The sequence below is a fragment of the Myotis daubentonii genome, chromosome 3, assembly GCF_963259705.1.
Source record: "Myotis daubentonii chromosome 3, mMyoDau2.1, whole genome shotgun sequence".
Lineage (NCBI taxonomy): Eukaryota > Metazoa > Chordata > Mammalia > Chiroptera > Vespertilionidae > Myotis > Myotis daubentonii.
In genome coordinates, this window is record NC_081842.1 from 201,634,044 (window position 1) to 201,646,431 (window position 12,388).

The 12,388-nt window shown below is 40.5% G+C and overlaps 1 protein-coding gene across 30 annotated transcripts in view; it reads right to left on the reverse strand.

The window, feature by feature from the left end:
• The window catches only part of EPB41 (erythrocyte membrane protein band 4.1), a 174,470-nt gene that overhangs the window by 8,995 nt on the left and 153,087 nt on the right, over nucleotides 1-12,388 (reverse strand). For 13 of the 30 annotated variants that reach the window (XM_059690506.1, XM_059690492.1, XM_059690500.1 and 10 more), the window contains 2 exons: nucleotides 5,124-5,579; nucleotides 3,774-3,902 (listed from right to left, as the gene is read on the reverse strand). The exons of 2 other annotated variants lie outside the window; for them this stretch is intronic. In XM_059690506.1, coding sequence (XP_059546489.1) covers nucleotides 3,774-3,902; nucleotides 5,124-5,579 — 585 coding nt within the window. Of the gene's footprint in view, nucleotides 1-2,767; nucleotides 2,892-3,773; nucleotides 3,903-5,123; nucleotides 5,580-12,388 lie in introns of those variants that run through there. 15 more of the 30 variants (XM_059690521.1, XM_059690517.1, XM_059690518.1 and 12 more) reach the window with 5 other exon arrangements.

Consider the following 12,388-nt stretch of genomic DNA (forward strand, 5'->3'; position numbering starts at 1 on the left):
TTATAAATTGTTATATGAATATAAATTTGCATGCCAGGAGAGCTAAACCTTTTTATTTTTTAAATTGATTTTTAGGGCGAGAGGAAGGGAGAGGGAGAGGAGGGAGGGAAGAAGAAAAGGAGGAAGGGAGGGAGAGAGAAGAGAGGAAGGAAGGGAGGTGGGGAGGGAGGGAGGGAGACAGAAACATTGATTGGCTTCCTTCTGCGCACGTGCCCAGACTAGGAATCAAGCCATATCCTGGGCATTTGCCCTGGCTGGGAATTGATCTGGCAATTGCTCGGTGCACATACTGATGCCCAACCAACACCTGAGCCACACCGGCCAGGGTGGGTAAACCTTTTTAAAGAGCTCCTCCTCTACTAAACCTGTGACTTTTTTTCTACCTTCCCTTGAACCCCTTACTCCTCCGTTTCTGTCTCTGAAGGAGGTGGAAGACAGAGGAGACATGGTTAGGATTTCCAACTTATACTCTTCCCACATCAGGCTTCTTTTCTCTGATCCTCTTACCAATGTTTCCTCACAACGGTACTGTGGCTCTGACAGTTGCTTATAAAGGTAAACATCCATTTATCCTGTGACCTGGCAATTCCACTCTGAGGTGTTTACCCAAGATAAGTGAAAACATATGTCCACAGAAAGACTTGCACACAAAGGTTTATAGCAGCTTTATTCAAATTTGCCCCAAACTGGAATCAACTCAAATGTCCATCAACAAATAAAAGGATAAACAAATTGTGGTATATTCACCCAATGGAATGCTATTCAACAATAAAAAACAGTGAACTATGGATTCATATGACATGGATGAGCCTGAAAAACATGTTCCGACACAAAAGTGTACTATTTATTTGAAGTCCAAGAACAACTAAGCTATGATGACAGAAATCAGAATAGCTGCTAGAGGGGTAGGGACTGACTAGAAAAGTTATAAAGAAAGGAGTGATGGAAATGTTCTATATCCCAAATATGTCTTGGTTACACAGGTATATGTTTATCAAAGCCAATCAAATGCAACACTTAAAATCTATGCCGAAACCGGTTTGGCTCAGTGGATAGAGCGTCGGCCTGCGGACTGAAAGGTCCCAGGTTCGATTCCGGTCAAGGGCATGTACCTGGGTTGCGGGCATATCCCCAGTAAGGAGTGTGCAGGAGGCAGCTGATCGATGTTTCTCTCTCATCGATGTTTCTAACTCTCTATCTCTCTCCCTTCCTCTCTGTAAAAAATCAATAGAATATATTAAAAAAAAAATCTGTGCATTTCACTGGATGTAAATTTGACCTCATGCACACACACATGCACATATACACAAACAGTAAAACCCTATTCTGGCTCCCTATCTCCTCTCACCCTGTTTCCCAACACGTAGAATTGTAGAAGAATAACAAAAAGATTCCTGGGCTTACTTGGCTGGCAATAAAGTAAAAATAGAAGTAGAAATACTTATAACAAATAAATAATTATAATAGCCAAAAAGTATCTGGTGCTTATGTACAAGGCATGTTTTTCTACAGATTATTCACACCGTTTTTGCACTGTGCTTTTTCATTTATCAGTTTATCACATAGTCTATTCCCATCAGAAGCTTTTAAAAATAGCTGCCTAGACTTACCTTCATTGAATGTACCATAATTTATTTAACCTGTTTCCCACTGATGGACCTTTAGGCTGTTCCCATGGTAGTGACAACGTAAAGGGCTCCCTCCCATAAGCAAGTAATTCTTCCCTACATTCTCTGGCTAATTGTGTGCACAATCTTAAAGTCATTTCCTATTCCTTCCTTTTAGTCCCCTTCACTGCCAAGTCCTATTCATTCTCTCTCTCTTTCACATGTTCTCAGGCTACACTTCAGTTCCTCACCAGCATCTCCCCACACCTGCTTTAGTCACATTCCTGTCTCCAGGCTCCCCTACTTCAACATATGCAGCACACAGCTTTAGGAATCATCTTCCAAAATTGTTGCTTTCATTATGCCACTTTATCACCACTATTAAAAAACTTCAAGCGACCTCTCATTATTTACCAAACTCAAATTCCACGCTCTAGACCACAAGAAAGAGAAGGGGGACGCGTTCTAACATTACATGTCTGTGAAAGCACTAAGCACTTTACAGACGTCGTTTCACTTAGTCCTCCCCCAGATCTTGCAATGAGTGATCCAGCTAGTCATCCTGTAGGCCTTGGCCAAAATGTCACCTCCTCAGAGAGGGTTTCCCGAATGACTACTTCAGCCCCAAAGTAGCAACCTTTCATGTTAACTCAGATTGTTTAACTATTTTAGTTTCTTTATAGCACGTATTACTGTCTGAAATTTATATATTTATTTGTTGTTTTATTGTCTGTCTCTCCTGATCAAATGTGAGTTCCGGAGGATATGGCCAGTGTTTACCTGTACACTGCTTTGGCCTAATAAATAAATGCTCAAGAAATATTTAGCCCTGGCTGGAGTGGCTCAGTTGGTTGAGCATTGTCCTGTGCAGGGAAAGGTTGCCAGTTTGATTCCTAGTCAGGGCACATGCCCAGATTTTAGGTTCAGTCTCGGTTGGGATGCGTGTGAGAGGCAGTCGATCAATGTTTCTCTCTCTCTGAAATCAATAAAATAAAAAATAAAAAAAGAAACAAGCAATGAATGCATAAATAAGTGAAATGACAACCTGTCTCTCTCTCTCTCTCTCTCTCTCTCTCTCTCTCTCTCTCTCTCTCTCTCTCTCTCTCTCTCCTAAAAATCAATAAATTTTAAAACATTTTTTTTAAAGAGAAATATTTATTGCCTACGATCATGGAAGCCCCTGTGAGTGGGGTCAGTGGGAGTGGTGGACTATACAGTGTGGCTGCAATACATAAATGAATGAATTAACAGCTTGGTTTATAGAGGGTTTCTTACTGTTGGCTCCTGTGAATTAAAAAAAAAGAAAAATAATTCAATATAAGCAACCCTAGCTCATTCAAATTGTCAATAATAAAAGAGAAAGTTTATTAAAAGTAGGGCATAAATGGAGTCTTAAATACTTAAATTCTTATGTGATGTTAAATTTAATTTAATTGCACTAATAGATTATAATTATTATAGCTGTTACTTATTTCTGCTTTCAGGCATGGTGCTCAAGTCAATTCCATGCAGTACAATGTTTTATAAAATCTTCCTAACAAAATCATGAAGTAGATACAGGCACTAACATCATGTGGACTAGAGGAGGGGATGGGCAGGGCAGCAAGGCTCAGAGATATTCTGTTATTTGCTTAAGTTAATAAGTGGAGAAGCCAGGACCTGAACTCAGGTTTGTTTGACCCAAAACTCATGTTCTTTTTTTTTTTTTAATATATTTTAATGATTTTTATAGAGAGGAAGGGAGAGGGATAGAGAGTCAGAAACATCTACGAGAGAGAAGCATCAATCAGCTGCCTCCTGCACACCCGCTACTGGGGATGTGCCTGCAACCAAGGTACATGCCCTTGACCGGAATCGAACCTGGGACCCTTCAGTCCTCATCCCAACGCTCTATCCAGTGAGCCAAACCGGTCAGGGCAAACTCATGTTCTTAACCACTACACTAGACTGCCTTCACTAGTGAACAGAGTGGATATCAGCAATCAGATCCAAGATAATTTTGATTTTATAAAGTATGTCGGTTCATTCTTAGATCAGTGATCTCTACTAAAAAGAACGGCCCCAGAAAAGCCTAGTGTTGGAGTAAATAATTAGAAACCATGTGAACAAAGGCTATTTACTGTGTTTACTCGGCCTTTGCCCCTGAGACGGTAAACCGTGTCCTACCTGAGCAGCCTCGTAGGTGATGGTCTTGGTCTCGGTGTGGACAATAGGGACGTCTTTGGTTGGGATCTCGCTTTTCACGGCATTGGCCGTGTCTGAGATGGTGACGGTCTGAGTCTTCACCAGAGGAGGCTGTGAAGCAGCAAAGACACAGTTACCAGAATCTTCTGAAGGCTGTGGGGAATTAATCTTCTGACATTGATCTGATCAAAGTGACAGCTCTAATCAAGCAAAAGCCTCGCTCAAGCTCTGCCCAAGACTTGGACACTACTCCAAAGTAGCGCTGACAAGGTGTCAGATCATGAGGGATATTAAAGAACAGCATTACTGCGATCACTTTCATCTGCTTAATGGAAAGTTCTAAGATCAGACAATTATGGCTGGTGATATAAAACACTTCAGACTGACCTTCAGAATTTGAACATAAAACTATCTGCCAAATAGCAGTCACTTTTGTTGTCCTTGTGACCGTACCATTAAAAAAAAACCAGCCACATTTCCTCCAATAAGTTCAAGTGGTACATGAAACAGCAGTGGCATTGAAATGCATTACCCTGAAATTCATTAACTTCTTTCAAATCAATGTCAGACATTCACTTTGGAGTAATTGAGAAGAAACAATATTTGGAAAACTGGAAAGAAAATAATCACTTTTACCACCACCTGGTGATTAATCTCAGAATTTCAGAAGAATGAACATTAGTGGAATATCAAAGGCTTCTTGTCCATCAGTTCACCTTCCCCAAGACTATAAATCACCCTACAACTACCATTTGACTGTGATACAGTTATGTGGCCACCCACCTTAGCACAGAAGATTAGTGCCTATGATCATGGAAGCCCCTGTGAGTGGGGTCAGTGGGAGTAGTGGGCTGTACAGTGTGGCTGCAATACATAAATAAATTTTGGGAGCCTTAAATCTCATAATAAAATCAGTTACCACTTCTAATTAGGAGTATTTGAGTTTTTTGAGCATGGTATCAGAACACTGTAGGTTCCTCATCAAATAAGTCTCAGAAATTCATCTCTTTACATTGCCCACACTTGAGCAAGGAAAAGAGAAACACACACCAGCTTCATAAAGGCAAACAGATGGAGCTCACCCTCAAAAGTCTTGTTAAATCATCAAGGGAGAAAGCATTTCATGGAGTTAATTCCTCCGACTAAATTTCTTTATAGTCATCAAGGGCTTCAATTTAATTCTGTGATTTTGAGAAAAGCAGACAGACTACTACCCTCATTACCATCACCATCACCACCACCACCACCACCACCTCCACCTCCTCTACAGAACAGATTCCGGCCCTCTCCCAAAGTGAGTCATTAGACCTGCATCATTAAATCAGTTACTACCTGGAAACTTCGAATGAGGGTGGGGAACTGGTTACCCACACAAGAGTCAGCAAATGATCCATTTTGCTTTCCAAGTGGCTCTCCTGGTGTAACATGTTCTTCACTACTCTCTGCCTTTTTTTCACCAAGTTGCAGCTGAGAGGAAGCTGGTGATACTGAGAACTTTAAGGCACTGGCCTGTTCCTCCACTCCTATACATTCCCCACTTGGGCCTCCTGGCATTTCCTTAATATCAAGATGGCCAGCAGCCCCCTGCTCCTTCTCTTCTGTTTCCTTGCTGCTTATGGAGAGGGAGCCAAAGTCAAAGCTTTGTGGAGACTCCGCGGGGGCAGTCATTTGGCTCTTACTAGGAATTACTGAATGCTCGGGGCCCTCCCATTCAGAGTCAGGGTTGGTAGAGGTAGATGGCCCCTTTGTCACGGCAGCCGCCTCCTCTGTGCGAATGCCATTTATATTCTACAAATGAATGAACACATACAAAAGCAAGAAGATTAGGAATAAATGGGGAATATAGTAAACTCTGAGAATCAACAATGATTTTTAAGAGGCCTCAAAAATATTAATATTAATACTAATATAAACTAATAATCTTAACTCATGAGGTAGTCAAAGGAAGAATTAAGCAGCTTAAGCAGTTCCAGCTTTATTTGGGTCATAATTCTAAAAGTCTGTTAATCTGAGAAGTAATTTCGATGTCCCTTGCCCTGTACCAAGCACTTTGTATTATTTTGGTCTTTCCTGTATAACATACTCTCATACTTAAAGGAGTTAGTTACTTTGCCATTCCTAAATACCCAACTCATTTCTAGACACAGGAACAATGCAACCTAAGAGTCAATCAAACCATATTCTTGAGGAGCCTGATCAAGTTGAAAAATGTTTCATATCTCCAAGCCATATGTAGCATCATATTAGCATCTAATGCAGAAGCTGAAATCTAGACTTTCGTTGGCAGTGATATAAAAGTTGAGTTCATCTGGCACAGGCTTAATCCAATTATTGCCATGAATTCAATGTAATATCAAAAGTAGTGAAACATTTCTGAGTAAATAAAATAAAAGTGACCCAGCAGCTGAGGTCATTTCTTCACAGATGAATGACTAACATCGGCAACCCCTAAGGGAAATGAATCCTGGAAACACAGAGTTCCCTCTGAGGCTAAACGCCTCACATCCCGGGAAAACAGATCTAAAATAAGTACTTTCAAGAGAATGTGGATGAGAAGAAAATGCCACAGTAGGCCTATTCCTAAAGTTTAAAGAAAGGCGCTGAAGGTGGAAGAGAAGGAGTTCACACCAGTAAGAAAAGAACGAGTCATTTGAAAAACGAACGAACAATCTACCAGAAGCCAAATGTCATGGGAAGTAACATATTCAAATACTCTCCAGAAGCTGTAAATATGCCACTTGGGCCTGAAAATCTAGTAAGGGCAATTTACCATATTACATACCACACAGGAACTGGATCCCAGACAGGCTCTCTTAAGAAGGTGTTTCTGAACTAAATGACATGCTTGGACCAGCTTACACATTTTAGTACCCACATCACTGCTGCTCCTTTACTTGTAAACCAGCCTACATTGTGATATTGTGATGAACATAAACCAGCACTCTGTTAAGGCAAGAAAAGAGGCAGTGTACCAAGAACTTGAGGCCACTTTTCTTCTAAGCCATCTTTTTTATTATTATTATTGATTTCAGAGAGGGAGAGGGAGAAAAAGAAAAAGATAGAAACATCAATGATGAGAGAGGAACATGATCGGCTGCCTCCTGCATGCCCCCTAATGAGGATTGAGCCCACAACCTGGGCATGTGCCCTTGACCGGAATTGAACCCGGGACCCTTCAGTCCGTAGGCTGATGCTCTATCCACTGAGCCAAACCAGCCAGGGCTCTTCTAAGCCATCTTAAAACAAGAGCATCACAATTTCGATTAGGCAGGTCTTTCACTGACTATTATAAATTGACTAAGGACATTAAAAAATTGAATTGAGAAATGACCATGCAAACTGTCTCTGTCAGGAGATAAAACAGAGATATATAAAATATCTTGCTAAGGTATATGATTTCATCATACTCAAAACGAGGATAATTCTCAATTTGACTTATAGGTTTCTGAGGATCAAATACAGTAAACTAAATGAAAGCACTTTGTAAACTCTAAAGTATAATATAGATTCACTTAATTCAATCAACATTATCTGAGCACTTATAATATGCTAGGGCCTAGGGACACTAGAATGAACTTGTAATATTATAAACATACTAGAGGACCAGTGCACCAGTGGGGTCCCTGGGCCTGGCCTGCGCTCTCGCAATCTGGGACCCCTTGGGGGATGCCAGAGAGCCGGTTTTAGCCTGATCCCCGCAGACCAGGCTGAGGGACCCCATCAATGCACAAATCCATGCACCGGGCCTCTAGTATGCATATAAGATCTTTGGTTAATCTCTTCCTGCCCTTCCCCTGCCCCCTTCCCTCTGAGATTCATTAGTCTGTTCCATGTTTCCATGCCTGTGGTTTCTGCTCCTGCGTTGAGAGTTTGCCCCCCTGATGGTCAGTGTGTATCATAGCTATGCACTGATGACCAGCCAGTTGGCTGGTCGCTTAGGCTTTTATATCTATAGACTAGAGGTCTGATGCATGAAATTCGTGCAAGGGCCTTGACCCCAGCCCCTGCCCACCACCGCCATGGCCAGGGGTCTCTGCCACCTCTGCCTTGGCCCCTGCCTGCTGCGGCTTTGTCTGGAAGGACATCCGGTCTAATTAGCATATTACGCTTTTATTATTATAGATTGTACTTTCTAAGGCACTTATCCTACCATTTCTTTGCGGTTACTCAAAGAAATGGTAGGATATACAGAAATCAAGAAATAGATTAGCCCTAACCGGTTTGGCTCCATGGATGGAGCATCGGCCTGCGGACTGAAAGGTCCCATGTTCGATTCCAGCTAAGGGCATGTACCTTGGTTGTGGGCACATCCACAGTAGGAGGTGTGCAGGAGGCAGCTGATTGATGTTTCTCTCTCATCGATGTTTCCAACTCTCTATCCCTCTCCCTTCCTCTCTGTGAAAAATCAATAAAATATCTTTTAAAAAAAAGAAATAGATTAGCTGATAATAAACAAATAGGCTTTCTCAAATTGCTACATGCTAGCTCTGCGAATGGCACATCCAAACCTATATACATGGAGAGGAACTTTATGGCTTTTCCATATATATATACATTTACAACTGAGAAGGCTAATTAATAACCAGGAAAATACCTAAGATAATCAATCAAGTAAGAGACAATTTTATACCAGTCTACTCAAGTGATAAGTGGTGGTCTGTCATCAAGAAGCCATTTATGAATTAAACATTGTGTAGGCCAGCACCACCTGGCCCAAAGTTGCCTACTGCTGAGTAAAATTAGATCAATCATTTTTTTCAAAGTATAGACAGAGGAGACCAAGGGTAAAAGCTGTAGCCACAGTAATATCAATTCAACAAATATTTACTGATCACCTAATATGTGTTAGTCATTGGAAGGAAAGGAAAACTGATAACAGTTGAGCTAAATTGCCACTTACAGCATTCTCACATAAGTCAAATCCACCTCTCCAGTTGGCTCTGTTGTCCAGATCTCTTGGACAACACAGCCAACGACTTACTGGACATCCTCCCAGGCATATGGAATGCAATATGCCCCAAATTAAACTCATCTCTGCTGCCGTCTTGACCTGTCACCCCAACCTCCTCCATCATTTCTATTACGCTGGTAGATAGCACCATCATTCATCCAGTCCTCCATGCTAGAACCCTGAGAACCATCTTCAATGCCTTTCTTACACTCATCACCACCTCCCATAGATTACGTCAGCAAGTCATTCTATTCCACTTTAACATCTCCCTTACCTACCTGCTTGTTTCGATCCCCACACTTACTATCTTCATTCAGGCTCTTATAATGCCTCACCTGGCTTACTACTCATGCATTAAACAGTGTTTCTTCTTAACCTTCTTTCTTATCTAAAACCTTCCTTAAATACACCCTCTATTCTTCTGCTAAAATGTTATTTCTAAAAAAGAAACATTGAAAATTCCATTTTGCAGTTTAAAACCCTTCAGTGGTTCTTCATTGCCTTCTGGTTAAAGTCCAGACCCTTTAGTAAGACAGAAAATACTTTAAAATATGACTCCTACCTCTCTCTCCATCTTCACCCTGCTACACCTCCACACACATCCTTCTCTCCATTAATTCAAAATTATTTGCAGTTTCTAGAACATAGCATGCTTTCTTTTGCCTCTGTGCCTTTGTAAGTACTGTCAACATCCTTCCTTCTACCTGGAAGTCCATGCTCAGCTCAAGGGTCAGTTCTTCTGAACGTCCCTCCTGGCTGCCTAGAGCAGGGGTCCTCAAACTTTTTAAACGGGGCCAGTTCACTGTCCCTCAGACCGTTGGAGGGCCGGACTATAGTTTAAAAAAAAACTATGAACAAATTCCTATGCACACTGCACATATATTATTTTGAAGTAAAAAAACAAAACGAGAACAAATACAATATTTGTATTTGCATGTGGCCCGCGGGCCGTAGTTTGAGAACCCCTGGCATAGAGTATGTTTAGATACCATTCCTCTTTTGATCCCATTGTACTCTGTCATTAATGCTTTAGTCATCAGTCTTTTCCATTAGACTATGAGCTCCTTGGGGGATAAGTACTTACTATATTACTTAGCTATATTACGATGTACTCTCTTGTACAGTTTTTAGCACCTAATAGATGTTAAGTAAAAACTTGTTGAAAGTATACAATATCCAGACTTGAGAACTTCTGCTTCGCCTTGTGCTATGCAAAAACTGAAAAGGTATGTTTAGAAAGAACATAAAATATGAGCTATTGTCTAGTCCAGCATTTTATCTCCTACATCAGCAAAATAAGAGGAAAACTAACATTATTACATGTTCACCATGTGCCAGGTACTGTGCTAGTCACTTAAACAAGTTTCCTCATTTAATTTTTCAGCTCACTATGAGGTGGGTCACTATCTCTATTTTATAGATGAAGAGATGGAGAGGTTAAGCAACTTAGAACTAGTAAGTGATGGAGCTAGGATTTAAACTCAAATCAGTCTCTGGTTCTAAAGTCCATTTCTTTTCATGGTACCAGAAATCATTTCAAGTAGGACCAAAGGATAAATCCATCAAATCTGACTATACTTTTGAGAAATACAAAGGTTATCCAAAGTCTGCTTATCAAAGTTTGATTTTAGTGGCCAACACTATTCTTTTCTTTCTCTCTCTCTCTTTCTCTCTCTCTCTCTCTCTTTCTCTCTTTCTTTCTTTCACATAAAGGGTTTATATTAAATATTTTAAGGATAGGATAGAGTTACATCATAATTATAAAAATTACTTACAAAATTAAAGATTTATATTGCATATACTTCTAAATGGAGAGAACAGGGAACTCTCTACACATTGTATAAAATTAGCCGAAACCGGTTTGGCTCAGTGGCTAGAGTGTCGGCCTGAGGACTGAAAGGTCCCAGGTTTGATTCCGGTCAAGGGCATGTACCTGGGTTGCAGGCACATCCCCATAGGAGGCAGCTGATCAGTGTTTCTCTCTCATCGATGTTTCTAACTCTCTATCTCTCTCCCTTCCTCTCTGTAAAAAATCAATAAAATATATAAAAAAAATTAAAATTAAAAAATGAGCCAGCTGTGGGTCAGTGGTTGAGCATTGACCCATAAACCAAGAGGGTATTGGTTTGGTTCCCAGTGAGGGTATATGCCGGGTTTGGGGCTCAATCCCCAGTACGGGATGTGCATGGGGCAGCCGACTGATGTTCTCTCATTGATGTTTCTATCTATCCTCCTTCCTCTCTCTCTAATCACCTAATATGTGTCAGTCACACATATCTCTAAAAAAATCAATAAAAACCTATTTGTAAAATATGAATTCAAGCTTAAAAGATGAGGTCATTACCTAATTTTAAGATCCAAACACGAAGACCTCTGATGTACACATTCGTTCAAACTGCACTACAATGATAGAAAATACAAAAAAGTGCAGCATTTCCAAGGAACCACACACATTTCGATCATAATTATTTGTTCCCGTTTTTTCTTTGGAGAACTTTCATTTTTTAAAATATATTTTTTATTGATTTCATAGAGGAAGGGAGAGGGAGAGAGAGATAGAAACATCATTGATGAGAGAGAATCACTGACTGACCGCCTTCTGCACACCCCCTACTGGGGATCGAGCCCGCAACCTGGGCATGTGCCTTTGGTTGAAGTCGAACCTGGGACCCTTCAGTCCAAAGGCCAATGCTCTATCCACTGAGCCAAACCAGCTAGGGCTAAAACTTTCATTTTTAAAAAAGATGATCAGCTTAAGAATGTTTTCAGCCACTACAATCTGTGACCATCAAAACAGTCCTCTAATGGGTCCACATCATTCAGAGATTCAAGCCCAATCACTTTGGGGTTTGGCACACAAAACAATAATAGGCATGCAATCTGGTTTGGAGGTAACTGTGGCTGTTCAAAGGTGTACAGTCCCTTCAAATGCCACATGTCACATACAACTGGAAAATCACCTTCTGTTGGCCCCGCGTTTGCTTCACAAGTGCACTTTATCCTATAACCACTGAAACAGCACAGTAAGCAAATATACAGACAACTGAAAACAAGTAAAAACAAAGATAAAAAAACAAAAAAACCTAAATATCTTATTTTTAAATCTTTATTGTTGAAAGTACTATATATAGCCCCCCTTTCCCCTAAATATCTTTAACATGCATTTTTCATTAGTTACATTCAACATTCTACTTAGAATACAACAGGTGAAAAACATTTAAGCAAAAAAGAAAAAAGAGAGAGAGGACTCATGGACATGGACAACAGTGTGGTGATTGTGGGACTGGGCGGGGAGGGGGGTAGAGGTGGAAGAGGGCATAGAGAGGATAAATGGTAAAGGAAAAAAGAAAACAAATTAAATTTAAATAAACAGATAGACAGATAGGAAGAACAATCGATCGATGGAGAAGGCTGAAAAGCCAGAATAAAAGATTGAGGCAAAAAGAAGATATAAAATCTCTATGACATAACACTCAACGTTTGGAATATAAATCAGAGAGAAATTTTAACTGACAATGTTGTGCTTTTGGCTATGACCATCAGGAAGGACAACTGGGTTATATAAAACTCTGAACGACTGCAAATACCAAAGTGGCCTGGTAACTTTGAAGGGAACTTCTCAGGGACATGAATATATGACTGCATC